This window comes from Anolis sagrei, chromosome 1 (assembly GCF_037176765.1).
Source record: "Anolis sagrei isolate rAnoSag1 chromosome 1, rAnoSag1.mat, whole genome shotgun sequence".
Lineage (NCBI taxonomy): Eukaryota > Metazoa > Chordata > Lepidosauria > Squamata > Dactyloidae > Anolis > Anolis sagrei.
The window spans coordinates 220,438,161-220,462,526 of NC_090021.1; the positions used below are offsets into that span (position 1 = coordinate 220,438,161).

General features: G+C 43.6%; 1 protein-coding gene across 1 annotated transcript in view; it reads left to right on the plus strand.

Moving 5' to 3' along the window:
- The first annotated feature begins 9,474 nt into the window (after positions 1 to 9,474).
- The window catches only part of ADCY5 (adenylate cyclase 5), a 264,047-nt gene continuing 249,155 nt past the window's right edge, over positions 9,475 to 24,366 (plus strand). Inside the window, exon 1 of the mRNA XM_060774794.2 lies at positions 9,475 to 10,933. Within this exon, the coding sequence (XP_060630777.2) occupies positions 9,920 to 10,933 (1,014 nt within the window). The 5' untranslated portion in view covers positions 9,475 to 9,919. The remainder of the gene's footprint in view (positions 10,934 to 24,366) is intronic.

A 24,366-nucleotide genomic window follows, 5' to 3' on the forward strand; every position in this document is an offset into this window, starting at 1 on the left:
TGTTTGCTTTTGTTTGAATCTGGGGCAATTTAGCTGCTAGAAGATTTCAAAATTGCTTGCAATCTTTATAGGTTCCAAATAACCAATTGTATGTTGTATGTGGTAGTTGATCATTTGGCCTAGAATGTTAGACAGAACATGGGGTGTATGTGAACCAGATTGCTGGAAGATTCAAATGGCATCAGCATCTTGCATATAAATGCATACAGAAAATACTGAATTATAAAAAAGAAAAAAGTGATATCATTCAGACATGGATATATGCATTGTTTCCCAGTGAAGATACAAGAGCACAACTCTATTTACTGGACATTTTTCTGGTTATGTATTTCCACCACACTGCCCTTGTTATTTCCTCACTTCAGTGGGACCCCTGGTCTGCTTTTATCCTTGGAAACTGGTCTCTATGAGAAAATTATTTTGAGCGTGGATCAAGAGGTTGGCAGTCACACATGCTGCTACATAAAAAAAACTTCCACCTATGGTATTTTGAAGGTCTGGGACTTTGCTGCAGGCATTCTGCTATGTAATTTGCTCCTAAGATACATTGAAAGTGTATTCATCAACTTTCCATAGTGAAAGAAAGACTCCCTTTCCTAGATAGGTGAAAATAGAGGCCCAATCCTTCATAGGCATAGGTCACCTCTGCCCCAATATATACTATATTGTACATGTTAGAAGAGCAGTTGTGGTGTATTCAGATATTACAGCTTCAGGAATTATTTTGCAACTGCTTGATGGCCAAGAAACCACTATCAGAATTCATTTAGGAACATAGACACATGTTACTCATGCTACGTATGTAGGACTAGCTGCGGAAGCAGAGTTGTGCAGGCAGCATATTAATCTCTGCCTTGTCTTTAGAAGTTGCATGCTCTGCATTGTGATTGTGTGCCCTATACTTTGCATTGCAGTTATACATTGCAATTCTAGATCTGATGCTTTCCATTATGATTGCGGATTGTGTGTTGCAGTCAGTAATTGTGCAGTGTTGCTGTTCAGCATGGCATTGTGTAGTGATGCTCTGCCATATGTTTGCATGTTTTTATTTTATGCTACAATCAGGGGATGCTATATTGAGGCCACCATGTGTCTGCAGGACTGCACCTGCAGGATATTCTGAGGCATTTTCTTTCCGAAACAGCCAGTTCAAGAAGAATATCGGGAAGATCTTTGGGGCTTTGTTGTGAATTGAAAAACCAGGCAGTGGAATAATATTTACTGGATCAGATATAGTTGCTGCTGGGGGTAGGGCTATTAATGCAGAAATGGATTATCTGTTCTTGATGAAGTTATCTCCCACCTTCACACACACACAAAAAGGGTAGTTTAAGGCGTATTAAGTATAATACCAAGATAGTATCTGCCTCTTAAAGGCTTGCCCCCTAAACAGAGTTGAGAAAGCACATTTTCGTACAAAAGGCTAGCCAACTTATTTTGGTTTCATAAGCAAGGATTGCCAAGCCCTCCTTGGGACTGGACTTGTGATCATCTTCTGCCTGAAAAGCTTGTCCTGCAGTCCTTCCTTTACAATTACTGAACTTTATTTTAAGAGTTTATTTTGCCAGTTAACCTACAATCAGTCTTGTGATGTCTTGTCACAACTTTTTAAAAGTATGAAAAAAATGCCTACAACAGTGTAAACAGCCAAAATGCCATTCTGTACGTGAACTTTAGAATGAGTGTGTGTTTGAGATCACCTTATGGTGACCCCATAAATTTTATACGGTTTTACAAGGAATACTCAGAGTGGTTTTGTTGGTCTGTTTCTCTGAAATAGAGCCTATGGCACCTGGTTTTTTTGGTGGTCTCCCATCCAAGCACTAGCCAGGGCTGATCTTGCTTATTTTCCAAGATCAGACAGGATCTGGTGCCTTTAAAGTAGATCTTTCTAAATTCCATGCTCACCTTCCATATGGAACGGAAGCCTGGAAGCTGCTTCTATATGCCTTAAGGCGAAGTATTTCTTTTAGTTATTATTATGATCTGTGACGTGACTAATTTAATTCCTGTTGTGAGTTGTGACATGACTAATTTGATGCCAGAATTTCACCTCATCTGAGTGAGGGCAGTGCTTTCTGCCCTCACTCTGCCTGGAAAGGACTGCTTGGCCCTTTTCATTATTGCCCTGACTCCCGATTGCTGTTGTATATTCATCAGCTGTTAGAATAAGTGCCAAAATGGTCAGTTCGTAAGAGCTATATATTTTTTTCTCTCCAGCTTAACATGAGATAAAGGAAATGTATATTGTCCTCTGCTTCTAACATTTAGGGGTTAGTGAAGATGTCTGGATAACTGAAACATCTCTATCCTTGTACAAGAAGAAAAACATCATTTTGTTGTACAGGGGGTGCTTTGATTGTGCTTTTCCTGTAGGGCAGTGGGTTGGACTGGATGGTCCATGTTGTCTCTTCCAATTCTATGATTTGCAGAGGTGCATATTATGGAGTGGAAGAAGTATCTTTTGCCATACTTACCTACTTTAATATTCAGCTGAGGCCCAACCCTGAAGGCCCAAGCAATAATAATGCAAGGCAGGAGGCAACAAGAAAAGGGCTTTCTTCAGCAATAGCACACCATATATGGAATACCCTCCCAGTAAAGCCTTGCCTGGCACATACTTTTATGGTTTTTTTGGTGCCAAGTGCAAGTGTTTTTATTCTGGCAATCATCTGATGAACTGTTTTTGATGTTTTTAACTGTTGTGCCCCTTTTCTTGCTCCAGATGCTAAATTTTAATGTTGGTTTTCTGTGTTGAATTTTTTTTATTGCTGCCAGTTTTATCTTGGCTTGATGTCTGCTTCTTCGGTCATTGTTTTATGGTATTGATAGTTTCATTTTAAAGACTTTTATAGTGCCAACAGATTGTAAAGCACATATAAAGATTTGGTTAGTGGGCAATTTAAAAGTGCATTAAATCAGTAGAGTAAATGAAGGCATTCTACAAAAATAGGACATGTGGACTATTTGCCGCTTGGAGGCTGAGCAGATTGAGGAGGAAGCCCTTTGGGGGAGCTTCAGACTGAAATACAGATCTGTTCTTAGCACAAACTCTTTCTCCTGTGGACATGGATGGTAGCTGCTGAGGACATCCAAAATATTCAGAAAGCATAAGCTCAGTTAAAGACATGTAACAGAAAAATTCAGACAAACTCAAGGTTAGATATATGTCAGACCAATTTGATCTCTTTCTTCGATAGAGTTACAAGCTGGGTAGATGCAGGGAATGCCGTGGATGTAGCATATCTGGATTTCAGGAAGGCCTTCCTTGAAAAAGCCCCCCCCCCCCCCCCCGACCTTCTGGCAAACAAAGTAGTCCAATGTGGGCAAGGCAAAACTAGTTAGGTGGATCTGTAATTGGTTAAGCGAACGAACCCAAAGTGTGTTCACCAATGCTTCCTCTTCATCCTGGAAAGGAGTGATGAGTGGAGTGTCATAAGCAGGGCCCAGTCCTGTTTGACATCTTAATTAATTACTTAGATGAAGGATTAGAAAGCGTGATCATCAAGTTTGCAGATGACACCAAATTGGGAGGGATAGCCAATACCCCAGAAGACCGGAGCAGAATTCAAAACAATATGAACAAATAAGAGAGATGGGCCAAAACTAACAAAATGAAGTTCAAGATATTCCACTTAGGCAGAAAAAAATTAAATGCAGATACAGTGGGAGATGCCTGGCTCGATAGCAGTATGCATGAAAAAGATCTTGGAGTCCTTGTGGACAAGAAGTTAAGCATGAGCCAACAATGTGATGTGGCTAAAAAGCCAATGGGATTTTTGGCCTGCATAAATAGGAGTAGATCCAGGGAAGTCATGCTACCCCTCTATTCTGCCTTTGTCAGACCACACCTGGAACACAGTGTCCAATTCTGGGCACCACAATTGAAGGGGGCTCTTGACAAGTTTGAATGTGTCCAGAGGAGGACGAATAAAATGATCAGGGGTCTGGAGAACATGCCCAGTGAGTAGCAGCTTAAAGAACTGGGCATGTTTAGCCTGCAGAAGAGAAGACTGAGAGGAGACATGATGGCCATGTATAAATACATGAGGGGAAGTCACAGGGAGCAGGCTTGTTTTCTGCTGCCCTGGAAACTAGGATGCGGAGCAATGGCTTCAAACTACAGGAAAGGAGATTCCACCTGAACATGAGGAAGAACTTCCTGACTGAGAGCTATTCGGCAGTGGATCCCTCTCTCTGCCCTGGAGTGTGGTGGAGGCTCCTTCTTTGAAGGCTTTTTAAGCAGAGGCCTGGATGACCATCTGTTGGGGATGCTCTGACTGCAATTTTCCTGCTTCTTGGCAGGGGGTTGGACTGGATGGCCTATGAGCTCTCTTCCAACTCTGTGATTCTAGAATTCTATATACAACCTGCCATCAGTCATACTGATACGGATCAACAGACCACAATTGTTGAGTCAAGAAAATAGCCCATTGACTGTTCTTGCCATGAACGGTATGAAGTAATGGTAACAGTTGCCAAAGAAGCCCCTTATGACTATAATTTTGAGAAGACCAGCTATTTATGAATAAAATATGGCCACAAATATGCCAGGAAAGCACACTAGTTGGTTGCAAGCCAGGAAACAGCAAATGTACCCTAGAGAATATATTCAGTGTCTGTTCAAATAGATGCAAAGGTAAGCTGTTTAGGAACAGCAATAAAGATGGGATTGTTGTTTTCAAGATCCAGTTGTGGATTTCTCAAGAACATCTAATTAGCCGCTCTGGAGAAAGGGGCACCAGGAGATATTGAGAAATGTGACAAGCGTAAGAGAGTCCCCAAAGCAGAGTAATCAAATTTGTAGTCGAAGGCTTTAAAGGCTGAAATCACTGGGTTGGTTGCTGTGAGTTTTCCAGGCTGTATGGCCATGTTCCAGAAGCATTTTCTCCTGATGTTTCATCCACATCTATGGCAGGCATCCTCTGAGTCTGAGTTTGAGGAGTCTGTTGGAAACTAGGCAAGTGAGGTTTATATATCTCTGGAATGTCCATGGTGCGAGAAAGAACTCTTGTCTGAATGTTGCAATTGGCCACCTTGATTAGCATTTAATGGCCTTGCAGCTTCAAAGCCTAGCTGCTTCCTGCCCGGGGGAATCCTTTGTTGGGAGGTGATTAGCTGGTCCTGATTTTTCTTGTCTGAAATTCCCCTGCTTTTTTTTAGTGTTGTTCTTTATTTACTGTCCTGATTGTAGAGTTTTTAAAATACTAGTAGCCCGATTTTGTTCATTTTCATGGTTTCCTCCTTTCTGTTGAAATTTTCCACGTTTGTTGATTTCAGTGGCTTCTCTGTATAGTCTGACATGGTGGTTGTTAGAGTGGTCCAGCATTTCTGTGTTCTCAAATAATATGCTGTGTCCAGGTTGGTTCATCAGGTGCTCTGCTATGGTTGACTTCTTCTGGTTGAATTAGTCTGCAGTGCCTTTCATGTTCCTTGATTCGTGTTTGGGCCATGCTGCATTTGGTTGTCCCGATGTAGACTTGTCCACAGCTGCATGGTATACAGACCCCTCAACCTCTAAGGATGCCTGCCATTTATGTGGCGAAATGTCAGGAGGGAATGCTTCTGGAACATGGCCAGACAGGCTGGAAAACTCACAGCATCCCGACTGTCATCAAATGTTGAGGCAAAAGCTCAACATTTAGGCCCATATGGTTCTACCGGTGGGCCTTAGTCCCAATCCAGGACACCTCTTATGTTTTTAGCCACATGGTTTTCTCTCACAGAAGGGACTTTTGGTGGGAACAACTCGAGTGGTAAAAAGAAACCCCCAGGACTGGTCCTCTGTAACTGGCATTTTGTGAGACTCCTATGTCCTTGCCAGAGGGTTCTCTCTGCATCCAGGAATGAAGAATTGAAATGGATACTTTTAATGCCTTTAAGGCAGACCTGGGCCAACTTGGGCCTGCCTTTCAGGTTTTTTGGACTTCAACTCCCATCATTCCTAACAGCCTCAGGCCCCTTCCTTTTCCCTCTCAAATGCTTAAGTGGCTGAGTTGTTTATTCATTCAGTTGTTTCCGACTCTTCGTGACCTCATGGACCAGCCCATGCCAGAGCTTGCTGTCGGCCATCACCACCCCGAGCTCCTTCAAGGTCAATCAAGTCACTTCAAAGATACCATCCATCCATCCATCTTGCCCTTAGTCGGCTCTTCCTTTTTCCTTCCATTTTCCTCAGCATCATTGTCTTCTCTAAGCTTTCCTGTCTTCTCATGATGTGGCCAAAGTACTTCATCTTTTCCTCTACTATCCTTCCCTCTAGTGAGCAGTTGGGTTTTATTTCCTGAAGTATGGACTGGTTGGATCTTCTCGCAGAACTTTCCTCCAACACCACAGCTCAAAAGCATCTGTCTTCCTTTGCTCAGCCTTCCTTATGTTCCAGCTCTCACATCCGTAGGTGACTACAGGGAATACCATTGCTTTAACTATGCGGATCTTAGTCACCAGTGTGATGTCTCTACTCTTCACTATTTTATCGAGATTGGTCATTGCTCTCCTCCCAAGAAATAAGCGTCTCCTGATTTCCTGACTGCAGTCTGCATCTGCAGTAATCTTTGCGCCTAGAAATACAAAGTCTGTCACTGCCTCCATGTTTTCTCCCTCTATTTCCCAGTTGTCAATCATTCTTGTTGACATAATCTTGGTTTTTTTATGTTTAACTGCAACCCAGCTTTTGCGCTTTCTTCTTTCACCTTGATTGGAAGGCTCCTCAGCTCCTCCTCACTTTTGGCCATCAAAGTGGTGTCATTTGCATACCTAAGGTTGTTAATGTTTCTTCCAGCAATTTTCACCCCAGCCTTGCATCCATCAAGCCCCGCACATCACACGATGTGTTCTGCATACAAGTTGAATATGAGAGTATACAACCCTGCCGTACGCCTTTCCCAATCTTGAACCCGTCTGTTGTTCCGTGGTTAGTTCTGACTGTTGCTACTTGGTCCTTGTACAGATTCCTCAGGAGAGAGACAAGGTGGCTTGGGATGCCCATCCCACCAAGAACTTGCCACAATTTGTTATGATCCACACAGTCAAAGGCTTTAGAATCTATATAAATAAAAATGTAATGTTCATTTGTGGGATTAACAGAACTCAAAAACCACTGGGTGAATTGCAACCAAATTTGGACACAAGACATCTACTACTCCAAGGAGTGACCATCACTCAAAAAAATTGATTTTGTCATTTGGGAGTTGTATATGCTTGGATTTATAATTCACCTACAATCAAAGAGCACTCTGAACCCCAACAACGATGGAATTGAATCAAACTTGGCACATAGGACTCCCACAACCAACAGAAAATTCTAGAAGTGTTTGGTGGACATTGAACTTGAATTTGGAAGTTGTAGTTCACCTACATCCAGAGAGCACTGTAAATTCAAACAGTGATGGATCTGGACAAAACTTGGCACAAATACTTCATATCCTCAAATATGAACACAGATGGAGTTTGGGGGGGAAATAGAACTTGACATTTGGGAGTTGTAGTTGCTGGGATTTATAGTTCACCTACAATAAAAGAACACTCTGAACCCCACCAACGATAGAATTGGGCAAACCTCCCACACAGAACCCCAACAACCAACAGAAACATGATTCACACACACATATATATGTATATGACAGATATAATATCACTGATTTGAAAGGGACCCTTAAAGAAGGACAATGATATGTTGCATGTTTCAGAGTAGGCAAACCAGACGACCTCCACATCAACACTGACAAAGAAACAACAAGAAGTACTGTTCATCCACGAGCATAAAGAAATTACACATATATTACAAACCAACACTTTCTCATTAGTTTATTTTCCAGATCACCAGACTGGGCCACAGCAACACGTGGCAGGGGACAGCTAGTAGTCAATAAAACAGAAAGTACATTGTGTGGAATTAGGAGGATGGTCATAAAGCAGGCCTGGGCAAAGTTGGGCCTTCCAGGTGTTTTGGGCTTCAGCTCCCACCATTCCTAACAACTTCAGGCCCTTTCCTTTTGCCCCGCAGGCGCTTGAAAGAGTTGCCAGATGGACAAGCTGGCTTTAGAAAAGGCAGAGGAAGGAGAGACCCGATTGCCAATATCCGCTGGAAAATGGAGAAAGGCCGGGAGTTTCAGGAAAACCTGTATATCTCGCCCTGGAACAGAGTAGAGAAGTGTGGAGAGAAACGAGGAGCATCACTGCCGCCCTGGCCCCTCCCCCGGGAGTTAGGAATCCCCCGACCCCTTCTCTTTCTTGCAGATGCCCGCTCCTCTCTCCCCGCCTCCTTCCTTCCAAGCCGGGGTTTATCGTTGGACAAGAAACCCGCCCCCTCCGCCCAGCTCCGGGAAACCGCCCAATGGCGCGAATCGCCGGCCGACGAGCAGCCCAATCGCTTTCCAGACTGGAGAGAAAGGAGGCGTGGTTTTTCCCCACCGTGCAAGCCTGGCGCGGGCTGGTATATATACACTACAGTAGGAGTGCGCGAGACAGGAGAAGGGTTGGCTTTTCGAAAGGGGCGGTGCGAGACGAGCCTGCTTTTCCCCGCCGCAAGGTGAGGGCGGCAGAACAGAGAAGAGCAGAGCAAAGGAGGGCGCGCGCGCGGTAGGGAGGGGGGAGGAGCGCGAGCGAGTGCGAGTGCGCGCGAGAGAGAGTGAGTGAGCCAGCGCGCGCGCACGCCGGGCCAGATGAGGCAGCTGCAGCCAAGGCGCGTGAGCTTCGCTGCCGCTGTTGCTGCTGCTAAAGGGGGCCGAGGTGGCAAGGCGGAAAGAAAAAGGGAGGAGTGGGTTTCTCTTGGTTAGGAGCCTTGTAGTAGTTATTTGCATTGCAAGGGAAGGAGACATGCATTGAATGAGGCTCGAAGGGAGGCAATAGGAGCAGCAGCAGCATCAAGGCGGCGCGCGCCCCGTGTATATGTGTGTTTTGCCTTCCAAGCGAGCGCGTGCCTCTGCCTGCCTGCCTTTTTCCTTTTCTACACACACGTTGCCTCGCTGCGTGAGCCTTTGCCGCTCTCCCTGCAGTGGGAAAGGAGCAAGAGCAGCAGCAGCAGCGCGGTGTCTGCGCCTCCTCCTCCATCCATCCATCCCTCCATCCACCCTCCCTCCTCTTCTCCCCCTCCGCCCGCCTGCAAAGAGAGGACGAGGCTCCCACAGCACCGGGGATGCTCTGAAGGTGCTCCTTCCCTGCTGCGGCCAGCGCGTGCTTCCTCCGCCTTGAGGGGGCTCGGGCTTCCCCAACCCCCAGCCATGCCCCCAGCGGCTTCCCGAGGCCGACGCCTCCTCCTCCTCCTCCTCCTCTCCAGATGACCAAGAAATAGGCGGGTTGCTTCCCCGAAGCCTTCCTCTCCCCCTAATCCCACTTCTCCCTGAGAAAATCCCCGACGGACGGAGGGAGGATGCCGGGGCACTGGTCTCCCTTCTTCCCGGGAGAAGGGCCCCGGCGGAGGAGGAGGCTGGGCCGCGTGGCCCCCGCGAGTCCCTTCTGACCCCCAGGGAAGAAGATGCTGCTGGTGCCCGAGCTGCCTCCCCGCTGGGCTTGAGGGGCCGCCGGTGCCTCCCTGCCTGCCTGCCTTCCTTCCTTCCCTCCTCTGCGCTCCTGATGGGCCGGTCGCAGGCTATGGGGGCCTTTCCTCGGGGGCAGCCTGGTTCTCAAGGGAGAAGCCTGGAGCGGCTGCTGCTGACATCCTGGAGGAGGAAGAAAGACCGGGCTCTCCCATCCCCAACCCCGTGACTGACTGACTGACAGACAGACAGACTGAGAGACGGGCTTCTAAGGAGCTGGCTATTCCTTCATCTCTGGGAACTTTGGATGCAGCCCGGACTGACTCCTCAAAAGTTCTGGAAACTGTCCCTTTTCCCCTTCTGAGATTGGTCCTCAGGCCATGAGTGGGATTCCTCCTAGTGGTGCTTCCGCCTCCTCCTTCCCTTGAGGCAGGATCCCTCTCATGTCCCGCTCCAATAGCGTCAGCCCTCCGGGGTTTGGCGCCCCAACTGCTGCTCCTGGAGGCGGAGGAGGAGGGGAGCAGCACCGCTCTGCCTGGGGAGAGGCTTCCTCCGAGTCCAGGGCCAATGGATACTCCTACCCACTCCCTACCAGGGCTTCCTCACTCAGGAGGTCTTCCCCCATGGCAAACAGGTGGAGGAACGAGGAAGACTATGAGCTGCCCGGTGGAGGAGGAGGAGGCAGGAACCCCCATGGGGTGAGTGGCTGCAGGATGCTGAGCTTCCGGTCCAAGTCCGCCTGGCAGGACCACGAGAAGGGACAGCCACCCTCACTGGGTGCCAGCCCCAGGCGTTATGGCGCAGAGCAAGGCGAGGTGCGCCCGCGCTCCGTGGAGCTGGGCCTGGAGGAGAAGCGCATCAAGGCCAAGATCGAGGAGCTGGAGGAGGAGGAGGAGCGCCTGGAGGACGAAAGGAGGTCCCAGAGGGTCTTCTCCCTGGGCCGCTGCTGCGGTGCCCTGCTGCAGGTCTTCAGGTCCAAGAAGTTCCAGTCAGAGAAACTGGAGCACCTCTACCAGCGCTATTTCTTCCGCCTCAACCAAAGCAGCCTGACCATGCTGATGGCTGTGCTGGTCCTGGTCTGCTTGGTCATGCTGCTCTTCCACACGGTCCACGGCCGCTACCAGGTGCCCTATGTGGTGGTGCTGTCCCTGGCCATCCTGCTGATGGTGGCCCTGGGCGCTGTCTGCAACCGCAATGACTTCCACCAGGACCACATGTGGCTCATGTGCTACTCCGTCATCCTTGTGGTGTTTGCCGTGCAAGTGGTTGGCTGCTTGCTGATGCAGCCCCGGAGTGCCTCTGAAGGCATTTGGTGGACTATCTTTTTCATCTACAGTATCTACACCTTGCTGCCGGTCAGGATGAGGGCTGCCGTCATCAGCGGCGTGGTACTTTCCGCCATCCACCTGGCCATTTCTTTCAAAATCAATGCAGAAGACAAGTTTTTACTGAAACAGGTAAGGCTGAGGTATTGGATGTTTAGGAGAGCTTTGGCTTCTAAGAATTTAGGGGTTATTTTTGTTGTGTGAAATTGGAACACCACTTTCCCAGGAGTTGTGCAGCTGCCTTGTAGTATTCAGAATGGGACATGTGTGCATGCCTTATAGTAAAAGGTAAAGGTATTCCCTGACATTAAGTCTAGTCTTGTCCCACTCTGGGTGGTGCTCAGCTCAATTTCTAAGCCAAAAATCTGGCATTGTCCATAGATCCCTCCAAGGTCATGTGGCCAGCATGACTTCATGGAGCACCATTACCTTCCTGCAGAAGTGGTACTTATTGATCTACTCACATTTGCATGTTTTTGAACTGCTAAGTTGGCAGAAGCTGGGCCTAACAGCAGGAGCTCACCCTGCGCCCTGGATTCGAACTGGATTCGATCTTTCAGTCAGTAAGTTCAGCAGCTCAGTGGTTTAACCACCTGCACCACCAGGTGGTTGTGTATGTCTTATAGACGGCCCTAAAGCAGAAATGGGCCAAATTCGGCCCTCTAGGTGTTTTGGACTTCAACTCTCACAATTCCTAACAGCCAGTGGGAGCTGAAGTCCAAAATACCTGGAGTGAACAAGTTGGCCCATACCAGCTGTTAGGAATTGCAGGAGTTGAAATCCAAAATATCTGGAGGGGCGAGGTTTGCCCATGCCTGCCCTAAAGTGTAGAGATGTGGTTTGAGTAGTTACTGATTAGTTATTGATGCTGCTTTCAATCATGTCTTGGCATTGAATAGTGTCACTTGTCAGGAATTATTAACGGTTATCAAGTCACAGCCCTGATCAATTCAGAATTCATGTTTAATGCACTCAGCTATAACACACACCAGAAGAAGAAGTAAGGTATGGATTTGACTGGAGAAGAAGCAAGAGCTTCCTAATCCTACATATACATTTGGTGTTGAGAAGTGAAAATGACTGGTAAAAGTATATTAGCTAATTAGCACAAGCAATGTGAGGGCAGGATTACAATTTCCATCCTTATGCTAGCTTCAAATCTGGTACTTTGTTTTCAGTTCTGCAGTTTCCAAGTATTTACAACTTCACTCAGCCTGTAAGAGCTGTTGCTGCTTTCTTTTTCTTATTTTTCAATAAAGCAACTGTACAGCCACCAGTGGAACAATGCTAACACTTGTGTGTGTCCCCCCCCCCCTTCTAACCTGATGTCCCATATAACCTGTACCATAATTCACAAATTATAAAAAAACAATTTAAGGGTGGGAGAGGGTTTTTTTTTAAATACATTAACCCTGTGATTTCTATTTTTGCAGTGCTTAGAGAAGGTTACTTCTTAATCTATTCCATAAGGAGCCCCTGATGGTGCAATGGGTTAAAGCCTTGTGCCAGTAGGGCTGCTGACTGAAAGGTCAGCGGTTTGAATCAGGGGAACAGAGGGAGCACCCCTCTGTTAGCTTCAGCTTCTCATGCGGGGACATGAGAGAAGCCTCCCACGGGATGGTAAAGCATCCGGGTGTCCCCTGGACAACGTCTTTGCAGATGGCCAATTCTCTCACTCCAGAAGTAACTTGCAGTTTCTCAAATCACTCCTGACATAGAAAAAAAACTATTCCATAGACAAAATGTTCCCCATTCCCTTATTATTATTTTTTTGTAACAGTAGTTGCATATGGATATGTTATCGGGATTGCTTATATTCCAGAGACACTCTTGTCTTTCCAAATGCTGTTGTTCCCCTTTTAAATGCTGCTTGTCATCCTATTCATCATACTAACTTTAGGAAGGAAAGGAATTCACCTGTTGCCGCACTATCTCCCCAAATAACAGCAAAAGAAAATGAAAAAGCATAATTAAAGAGAATATTTGTTGTATTGTATGTAGTTTCCTTTTAACGTTGCACCACAATTTTGTTAACTAGCACTTGCATATAGTTGCCTGTCAAGCATTATGTACCCAAGCAGTTGTGGATATTTCCTAAAATATTACCATTATTACATCTTATGTTCTGTTTGATTTACCTATTCCTCGTGACTTCTTCAAAAGACTCATAGAAAACATAAAATAGTTGATTTATATGTATTTTGACTAAATTGATTTATGAAATAATCTATTTGGTTGGAACACACTGTCCCACTTATTTCTGATCTGGATATTCAGAAGCTCCTAGTGCTATATATAATGACAGGGGTGGTTGTACATATAAGCTGTATTTTAACTTTTGGAATTGGTGAGTTCAACAGTGTTGAGTGTCCTGGAATATCACTTTAGTTAATAGATCATGCTATATCTCTGGCACCTAAAGAAAAAGAAAATTGCATTTGGTCTTATCTTTCCTCCCATTTCTACATCTAATTTGAGGGGAAAATCCATTTTAGGTTATTCATTGATTTTGACTGGACACTAACAGACTTCTTAGAGGTTCATGGCTTTGAGCCAAAGCAAATTCTTAGTGCAAATCTTGCCTTAGTTACGAATCCATTATGAGATCTCTAAGTCAGGGGCTGTTCTCCTATCCTTAGCTTCTTGTCTAATAGGAATTTGAGAATTACTTTTTATATGCCTTTTAAGTGATATTCGATAAGTGAGCATTGGTGCATATGCTACCCCCTCGTGTGCTTTGACTCATTTATTTATTGATTCATACCATATTTGTTGCTGACAATTGAACTGATTGATGATTATTTTTATTTGTTCTGAACTGTGTTGGAAACCATGGTTAGGTAGATGGAGTGTCATACTATGGTTGATACTAAACAGAATTAAATAAGTAAAACATGATGATGTATGAGGGAGCCACAGTGGCATAATGGATTAAAACCTTGTGCTGGCTGAACTGCTGAGCTAATGTTGGTGGTTCGAATCCACGTGACAGGGTGAGCTCCCACCTGTCAGCTCCAGCTTCCCATGCAAGCACATGAGAGAAACCTATCACAGGATGGTAACACATCTGGATTTCCCCTGGGCAACGTCCTTGGATGCGGCCAATTCTCTCACACCAGAAGCAACTTGCAGTTTCTCAAGTCGCTCCTGACACGAAAAAGAGTAGAAGTTGGAATGAATGAGAGAAGAACCAAAGAATTGTTCATTTTAAAGAGAGATTCGTCACTGACGTCAAATCATTATTCAAACTACATTTGAACAAGCTCAAAATATATAACATACTTGAAACACGCTTATGCACTCTTGGCTAGCATACCCACTAGAAAATACTATAATGCCTGGTAAAGTGGAGGACTGATGGGTGGACTCAGAGAGGGAGTCTGCAAGACCTGAGCAGGGCTGTTAAGAATAAGGGGTTTGTGTGTGTGTCAGGAGCAACTTGAGAAACTGCAAGTCGATTCTGGTGCGAGAGAATTGGCTGTCTGCAAAGACATTGCCCGGGGGACACCCAGGTGTTTTACCATCCTATAGGAGGCTTCTCTCATGTCCCCGCATGCAAAGCTGGAGCTGACAAATGGGATCTCACCCTGCCTCCCTGGATTTGAACTGCCGACCTTTTGGTCAGCAGTCCTACTGGCACAAGGTTTTAACCCATTGTGCTACTGTGATCTCCTCAAGAATAAGGTGACTTGGAAGTTAATTTGAAAGCAGTTATCAATAACAATAGTATCCTACAGCTCCTAATTGTAAACACATCAGCTATGTTCTCAATAATTTGCTAAAATCCTGTTTTTATGTAGTTCAAATTATCAGAACTATTTCTTCTCATAATCGTCAAATCTTAAACCTTGTGTTTCAGACTTGAAAAGTAAATACCTGATTCTCTAATCTGTTGTGTTTTAGGGTAAAGACAAGAGCATAGGGTTCAGAGCCATCTGATACTAAAATCGGTATTGGTAAATTGTCTTGCAACTGTTGACAGGCCTTTTGTTACCTAGGCTGTAGTTTGTTACCATGGGAATCTAATTTTTCTTCAACTGCCTGACTACTGTATATACATTCTTTAGTTTGTTTCTGTATCTGTGTGTCTTAAAGCTTGAAGACAGATAAAGACCATGAAAATCAAATTATGTTCATTCTTTTTGATTTCTTGTTGAGAGTGTGTATTGATGATAATCCATAGTAGAAATGATGACCGAGGCTGCAGTTCTTCACACACTTCGTTGGGATGAAATCACATTAAACAATTTGTAGCCCGCTTCTGAGTAGCCATCTCGAGAATTGCATTACATATGATTTTATTAGAATTGGTAATTATATCTAGAGCTGTTTTTCCCCTTCTTCTTTTAAAGCATTCCAATCAATTTACCATATATTAAAGGAATAATATGTTTCTGCATAAGAAATGATTTATATAGCATCAACGATGATTACATCTCAGTATAACTACTTACTGCCTCTCAAGTTATGAAAGCCTTGTTGTAAGAATAAATGTGTATGAATTTTTACAAACGTGCTTAGTCCTAAGAACTGTGTTGGAAACCATGGTTAGGTAGATGGAGTGTCATACTTTGGCAGTAGACTTATCAAAACTTTATCAAAACTTTTCTGGGTTGTGTGTTTTCCAGGCTGCATAGCCATGTTCCAGAAGCATTATCTCCTGATGTTTCACTCACATCTATGGCAGGCATCATCAGGGGTTGTGAGGTCTGACGATGTCTGCCATAGATGCAGGTGAAACGTCAGGAGAGAATGCTTCTGGAACATGGCCATACAGTCCAGAAAACACACAACAACCAGTGATTCCAGCCATGAAAGCATTCAACAATACATTAAAACTTTTCTGGCTTCCCTCGGAGTTCCTCCCATATATTTACTGAGGGAAGAGCCACCCAAGTTCACTTCAGCATTTATTTTAGATGAGATTTCAGTGGCACCCTAAACATTCCCTCTTGGTTTGTTTTTTAGTTATTTCACATATCTCCTGACCCAAAAGGGATTCCAGCTGCTTCTGTGGTGCAGGCCTATAGCTCCTTAATACTCTCTAGTATTGTCAGTTCTTTTTGTGACAATATTATTTTTAGCTCGGTTCTAAAATTATCTTGGCATGTATCTTGAAAGATAAGACAGGGCAGTTTTCGGAAAAATAGAAGATGTTGTACTGTATGTCCAGAAGTGCTGCTTTTAGGCATAAAATATACACAGAATCCTTCCACGTGGCTCTGTTTCAATCTGGAATCTCCATCAGCTTAGTATTATCTGACAGAGTCATGGACAAAGTAATTACACTGTTCCCCTTCCCTCCCTTGCCCCCCTTTCTTTCTCAGACCTCTGATAGCATAGTTTGGAAACAGCTGCACCATCATGTGCTTCTGCTTTGTAGCTCTTCTCTGATCCAAGCTAGGCTCCCAGCTGTTTAGAGGTTTTACCAATGTGGGTGTTACAACAATGTACTCTTTCAGTTCTTGCTCCCCTTGATATGTGAGGGCAAGATACATGTGGTGCCTCTCTTCTTCCCAAGCTTTCAGGAATTAAACGTGTGACTCAGTGGTGTTTTGCCTAGCTGGAATATGGATGTTTGAATAGCTCTCCTTAGGATGGATGGAAGGGCCTATCTATGTGTGTAGTATATTCCACAGGTTTAAAAAAGGCGCTGGAAGAGCAGAATTGCCTATTTGAATGAAACATTTGATATCATTTTCTTAGTATGACCCGCTTAGGCTGTAGCATGGTTGTGTTAGACCCAGAAAAAGTAGCCTTAATTTTCTACAGCCATTGGGGTTCCTGATGTTTATCACTTGTAAATACTCATATTTCTTTGATTTTAAGACCATATCAATTACAAGGCACACACTAATTCAGTACCACCACAACATAATTTGTTTTTGTTTATATGTATATTAAAAAGCACCTGCAATTATAAGACAACTTAATTTTTAAAGATGGAGCCTCTGGTGGTGCAATGGGTTAAACCCTTGTGCCGCCAGGACTGTTGACTGATAGGTCAGCAGTTCGAATCCAGGGAGAGCGGGTTGAGCACCCTCTGTCAGCTCCAGCTCCCTATGCAGGGACATGAGAGAAGCCTCTCACAAGGATGGTAAAACATCAAACATCTGGGCATCCCTTGGGCAACGTCTTTGCAAATGGCCAATTCTCTCACACCAGAAGTGACTTGGAATTTCACAAGTTGCTCCTCACACGAATTTTTTTACCGATGTTTATATAGGAGGCAGAAGTGCACCTTAGAATCAAAGAAATCGTACTTCTTCTGATTGGGAGTCGTAATTGTCTGTTATATGTATAATAATCAAGGCTTTTCCTTTAAAACAGCAACAAGAAATGTGTTGTGCTTTAAGCTAAAAACAATTGCTTTAGTTTAACTGGATTCCGTATATCCCATAATCTTTGTTCTCTTTACTGTGGCCAAAATCTCTGGTTGGCATTTCTAATTTAGTGATCAGGTGTATATTGTCAATAGAGTCAATTTTAGAAACCTTTGCTCAAACATTGGCCACAAACCTGCACCAAAAATGCAGTTATGAAAATAAATGTGGCTGCCATTGTCTCCTTCAAAATGCCCACCTTTTCTCAGCTATAGTGTCCTGAATTTGGCCATTTTCTTGTTGGTGAAGAGTAAGAGAAAGGGCAGATAAGGATTCCGTTATTTTCTTATAGCTGGAGAGATACACACCAAGTCACCCATAATGATTTTCTAAGGCAGAAGAAGTCTCTGCAGATGTTGCTCTGAGTCCAGCAGGGCAGGCATGGGCAAACTTTGGCCCTCCAGGTGTTTTGGACTTCCAACTTTCACAATTCCTAATAACTGGCAAGCTGATTGGGATTTCTGGGAGTTGAAGTCCAAAATGCCTGGAGGGCCGAAGTTTGTCCATGCTTGAGCTATAGGAAAGTAACTGAACATTTGTTGTAGAAAGTAATTGGATACCTGCTTTCCATTGACCAAAAAAATAGCCAGATTTCATGGTGGGACTGTAGCTGAGAAAATGTCCATTGCTGGGACTGGTATTGTTCTAAAATTGGTTATGAAGTTTGAACTCACTAATGATCGAAAAAAGTGAGTTGTGATGGCAAACATCTGACTTGCACCATTGTGATTCACCAAAAGGATGGAAAATGTTGTGGAAGCCGCAAAGGTGTAGTATGCAAGCTTCACCTTTAACTGGATTGTTGTTTTATCCTGTATTAAAGACGGGAGTGAAAGGTCTTTTCTGTTTAGGGGCAAGAATCCCCTTCACAGCCAGAGAAGCATAACCATAAAATAATCACAAACCTGGTTTGTGGTTAAGTCCAATATTCTGAGAGCCAGAATATTGAGCACTAGACTCTGCTGAATAGGATTTATATCCCCAGTCTTTCATGGAAAGCACCTTGGGTAAGTCACACTCTCTCCCAGGAAGGCAAAAGAAACCTTGTCTGAAATTTTTTTGCCAAAATGAACAACCAAACAAACAAATGATGGTGGTTTTATTTTAGGGTTGTCATAAGCTTGATGGCACACAACAGCAACAGTATGAAAACATGTCTGGCTGGCCAGTTTTCAGCCCTTTGGTATGCTATGTACCCCAGAGGTCAAGACCAGATGCCACTTCTAGTTGGGACTTCAAGTTCTAAAAGAATATTTTTGTTTTTGATTGTATGTGTGAACTGGAGTAAACTGTTACCCCAAGACCAATTGAGAGGGGCAAGGACACTACCTGGAAGATTACACATGCTTTTTCTGGGGTTGCAAAAGCTTATGAAAGTGTATTTTCTCCTGTTCTGTTGTAGGGGATAAATGCTACCTGATTATAATGTACATTTTCATCAAGTAGTGTCACCAAGAAATTTATTTTCAGGTACATACTCCTAACTGAATGCTTAATGTTATATATGTCAGTCTCCTGCTCTTCCTTCTTTTCCCCAAGTGGGAGATTAACTTATTTTTTAAAGACTGGTTTATGGGAACCTTACAGCACATCCAAATATATTTTAAAGTGGAATATTCTGTAGTGCTTGTTGTATTTAACACTTGAAAGTACATGACTGAAATGTATGGAGTTATCTGTTGAGGCCTCAGGCTTTTCTATTCCTTCCTGTAATTTTATTTCTTCCTTTTTGAGTTCTATCCAAAATAGCAAGTGTTGACTTCTTGTGAACATTTGGAGTGCCTCTCTTCTCTTCTGCATGAACCCACATGTCATCCAAATCTGTTTTGGAAATTTTCCAAACCCTCTGGAGCAATCCTGGAGAGGTGCAGTGAGTGATTTCTGTTCCTCTACCAGTTTAGCCGTCCATACTTCAAGAAATAAAGCCTGATTGCTCATTGGAGAGAAGAATAGCAGAGGCAAAGATGAAGTACTTTGGCCACATCATGAGAAGACAGGAAAACTTAGAAAAGACGATGATATTGGGGAAAATGGAAGGAAAAAGGAAGAGGGGCCGACCAAGGGCAAGATGGATGGATGGTATTCGTGAAGTGACTGGATTGACCTTGAAGGAGCTGGGGGTGGTGATGACCGACAGGGAGCTCTGGTGTGGACTGGTCCATGAAGTCATGAAGAGACAGAAATGACTGAATGAATGAACAACAACAAAACCAGTTTAGCCGTAGTCCATGGACTCTTCAAAATGGTAGCCTTTGGATGAGGTTTCCTTTCAAACTTTTTCTACAGTGTCTAGTGTTAAAGCACAAATCCAACAGCTGTTGTCATAGGCATCACATCTAAAGGTACTGAAGTTTTCAGAGTTTTGCTGCTCTTCATGAGAACTGTATTTTGCACTCTGATGAAATCTTATACACATTTACAGTAGCCCCATGGAACACAACTCCACAATAAGTTATTGGGCCTATATCTGAAACTGTGTTCCTGTGTGGCAGAGGGTTGTATTAGATGACCCTTGTGGTCTCTTCCAGCTCTGTGATTCTAAGCAGAACAACAGTAAACCGTAACTATTGTAAGGCTAGGAGAGTGAAGACAGGGAAGACAAAACTGTTTGGTGCATCTTAAAAAAACTGGAATGTGAACTTTTGCCACCCGGGCATTACTTAAACAGGTTAAGCCAACAACAGAGTATCATTTGCCTTCTTATTTTACTTGGTAAATTGGGAGCGACTCGAATCTTGTTATCTCTTGTAGCCTGTCTGGTTCTTCTTATAAAGCTGGAACATCTCTGGAATGTTATTTTTATTCTTCCCTTGGTCAGCGCAGCAACAACTTCTTGAGTGCTTGCCATTAACTGTACTTGGCGTGCTATTAACAACTACATATTGGATATTTTATCTGACCACTACAAAACAGATCTATTATCAAGCAGGTTTTTTAAAGGAATAATATGTGCTAAAAACTGTTCAGCATCTAAGACTCCAGGCAACACCAACCATGCTCCATGCTATTTAGTAGGGTATAGGGTATAGGGTTACAGCCTATACCCTATACCCTATATAGGGTTACAGGGTATAGGGTATAGGGTTACAGCCTATACCCTATACCCTATATATACCCTATATAGGGTATAGGGTTACAGCCTATATCCTATACCCTATATATACCCTATATAGGGAACAGGGTATAGGGTTACAGCCTGTGTTGGATGGGGTCGCACTCCCCCTGAAGACGCAGGTTCGCAGTTTGGCTGTGATCCTGGACTCATCGCTGAGCCTGGAACCCCAGGTTTCGGCGGTGACCAGGGGAGCATTCGCACAGTTAAAACTCGTGCGCCAACTGCGCCCGTACCTTGGGAAGTCTGACTTGGCCACGGTAGTCCACGCTCTGGTTACATCCCGTTTAGACTACTGCAACGCTCTCTACGTGGGGTTGCCTTTGAAGACGGCTCGGAAGCTCCAATTAGTCCAACGGTCGGCAGCCATGATACTAACTGGAGCGGAGCGCAGGGAGCACACAACTCCTCTGCTGCACCAGCTCCACTGGCTGCCGATTTGCTACCGGGCTCAATTCAAAGTGCTGGCGTTGGCCTTTAAAGCCCTAAACGGTTCTGGCCCAACCTACCTATCCGAACGTATCTCGGCCTATCAGCCCACCAGGACCCTAAGATCTTCTGGGGAGGCCTTGCTCTCTATCCCGCCTGCTTCACAGGTGCGGCTGGCGGGGACGAGAGACAGGGCCTTTTCTGTGGTGGCCCCTCGGCTCTCGAACGCCCTTCCCATGGAGGTAAGATCAGCCTCCTCGCTGATGGTATTCCGAAGAAGACTAAAAACTTGGATGTTCAAGCAGGCATTTGGCTAATTCGGTGCAATGAATGTTTTGATTACGGATTGGTAATATGGATGATGCAATTGGACCACGATTTTAGTTAGGAGATGTATTGGATTGTGATTTCGTGTAATATTGTGTATTATGTTTTTTATGGTTTTAATTGTATACTGTGCACTGTATATTTTGTTGTAAACCGCGTTGAGTCGCCAATTAGGCTGAGAAACGGCGGTATACAAGGACAGTAAATAAATAAATAAATAGTATCTGCCATCAGCACTTATTATCTGCATGGAATTTTCAACTGTGAAGTGGAAGTTTATTTCACTCTAGGACAGTTTTTCCCAAGAGAATCTTGATTCAGATTTGACTTGCTTTTGCATCACATATTTCTTGAACACTAAAATATATTGCTATGACTTAGGGTACATCTGCAGTTTAGTCTGACACAATTTTAATTGTCATGGCTCAGAACTATGGGACCATGAGAGTTGTAGTTTTACAAAGTCTTCAGCCTTTTCTGTCAAAGAGAGTTGCGGTTTGAATCCAGGGACTGGGGTGAGCTCCCACTATTAGGCCCTGCTTCTGACAACCTTGCAGTTTGAAAACATACAAATGTGAGTAGATGCATAAGTATCACTCCGGTGGGAAGGTAACAATGCTCCATGCAGTGATGCTGGCCACATCACCTAGGAGGCGCGCCTACAGACAATGCCGGCTCTTCAGCTTAGAAATGGAGATGAGCACCACTCCCCAGAGTTGGACATGACAAGACTTAATGTCAAGGGGAAATCTTTACATTTACTAATATACATTCCCTGGAGCTTATTTTTCACACTGCTCAGTTTTTTGTGAATACAAATTTAGCTAGCATGTTTGTAATTAAATTTTTACCTTTATTTCTGAAAGGTAGTAAAAAAATCATATTTGTAAAAAGTTAAAACTCTTAAAATATAGGTGTTAAAAGAAGAAATATACGTTTAATTTACCTTAATGTGGTCATAGTTGGATCCATTCTTACTTTTCTATTCAGTGCTCAAATGCCCCTATGCATTTTCATAGGTGACTGAATATATTTTCTGTCATCTCATCTCCATCTTTCTGGGAGTGATTGCATCATGAATGGGCAATTGAAATATCTTGCGAAGGTCATGAGATATAGTTTTGATATTTGAGGTTTGAATAAAAAAGGTCTTTGCCTGCTGGTAGGGGAAGAGAGAGATAGCACGATCTCTCTCTGTAAGGAGCATTGTTTGTGTGCATAGTTTGTGCCATAGATTTGTTCTTTCTCTGTGTTACTAAAGGCCACTCATAGAATCATAGAGTTGGAAGAGACCTTGTAGACCATCCTGGCCAACCCGCAGCCAAGAAGTGGGAAATTTGCACTCAAAGCACCCCCAACAGATGGCTATCCAGCCTCTGTTTACAAGCCTCCAAAGAAGGAGCCACTAATACGCTGGTTTTAAAAATCATCGTATAAAACTGACTTTCAAAACGATGTTGGATGTTGTTTTGTAGTATTCTAAGAAGCAACTGCAATTCTGTCCTTTTACATTTCCTCTTTGTGTTTGAATAGCATTGAGATGAAATATCCTCCTCTTCCTCCTGAGGAAACAAGAATGTGGAATGGTGTTGGTGTGCATGCTTATTTTTATTTGACTTATTGATAGAACTCATTCCGAATAAGACATTAAAATCCACCAGGGAAATCACTGTGTTGGTCTGTAGAGGTATTTCTATTGAATTGTTGATCAATACTAACTGATGCCTGATGTGAAATTTCACAACCTCTGCAGCTGATAATCTGTGTAGCCGTTTATCTCTCTCCTTCCCCACTCCAGTAGTGCGAACTATACTTCATTCTGAGGAAGTAGTAATAAAAGCTGAACCTGTGACAATACCTCTGTTTGTCTTTCAAATAACTGGTCAAAAGTTCACTGCTTGTATGTTTGTATTCTGTGCAGAAATACTAGCTTTGGCATATCCTTAGCTCCATGAGTGTGTGCATCAAAAGACTAATTATCATTTAAAATCCTTAGTTTGGAGGAGTTCTGCATTTGTATATTAGGTAAACATGAAGTTACATTTTAACAGGACTGCATGAGGTGATACAGATCTTTCAGATTTTTATATTGATCAGTTATTTGCTGAAGTGTGACTTCAATAAATCTGCTTATTAAAGGTGGTTTCCTTGGATTCAGAACCTTCTCTGAGACTATTCATTTTGGTATTTATACAGTAGCGAGAATTCATATATTAATATATGTTATATGCCATGAAGATATTGTCTTATGTTCTCTAATGGAATGGAATTTGCAAATATATATCATTTAAGCTGTTTCTCTTTCTAGTCTGTCTTTGTACATTCCTTGTTCAAAAACTGTAATGAGTAATTCTTCTTCTTTGTATCTAGGGAGTTTGAAATATTCAGCCATTGACTTTATTTGTTTATTTATTTATTTACTCTATTTATACTGCACCCTTCTCAACCCCGAAGGGGACTCAAGGCGATTACATATATAGGCAAAAATATGATGCCAAAAACACACAGAATAAAAACATATACCGTATATTCCGGCATATAAGACGACTGGGCGTATAAGACGACCCAACTTTTCCAGTTAAAATATAGAGTTTGGTATATACGCGCCGTATAAGACCACCCCTCTTCCATCGCACACCAAATAAAAACAAAAAATAAAAACATCAGATTTGATTTCAAATCCAAGACTATCAAAGCAGTATCCAGCTCTTCGGCTTAGAAATGGAGATGAGCGCCAACCCCCAGAGCCGGACACGACTGGACTTAACGTCAGGAGAAAACCTTTTCCTCACCTGTAAACTCTTGTATGTTTATTATTTATTTAACAGTTGTGTTTCCATGGAGCGTAATAAAGTTCTATAAATGTTTACCTTACCTTACCTTACCTTACCTAGAGTGAGACCAGGGCTGGGTCCAATGTCCTTTCCCCAACAACAACAACAATAATGGAAATCTAGAATTGGAAGGGACTCCAATGGCCATCCAGTCTAACCCTAATTCTGCCAGACAGGAACACATGTCCAAGCCCTCCCGACAGATGATAACAACAATAATAGCAATAACAACAGCAATAATAATAGAAGGGAGCTCAATGACCATTCAGTCCAACCCCATTCCTACCAGGCAGGAAGACACAATGCAAGCCTTCCTAACAGGTGGCCATACAACTCTGCTTAACAATAACAACAACAGAACGCTAGAGTTCTCCAATGGCCATCCATTCCAACCCACTCACTCCTGCCAGGCAGGAAGACACAATGCAAGCAGCTAGTGGTAAGCTGAGGGGACAGAAGTTGTCATAAAGCCATCTTGTG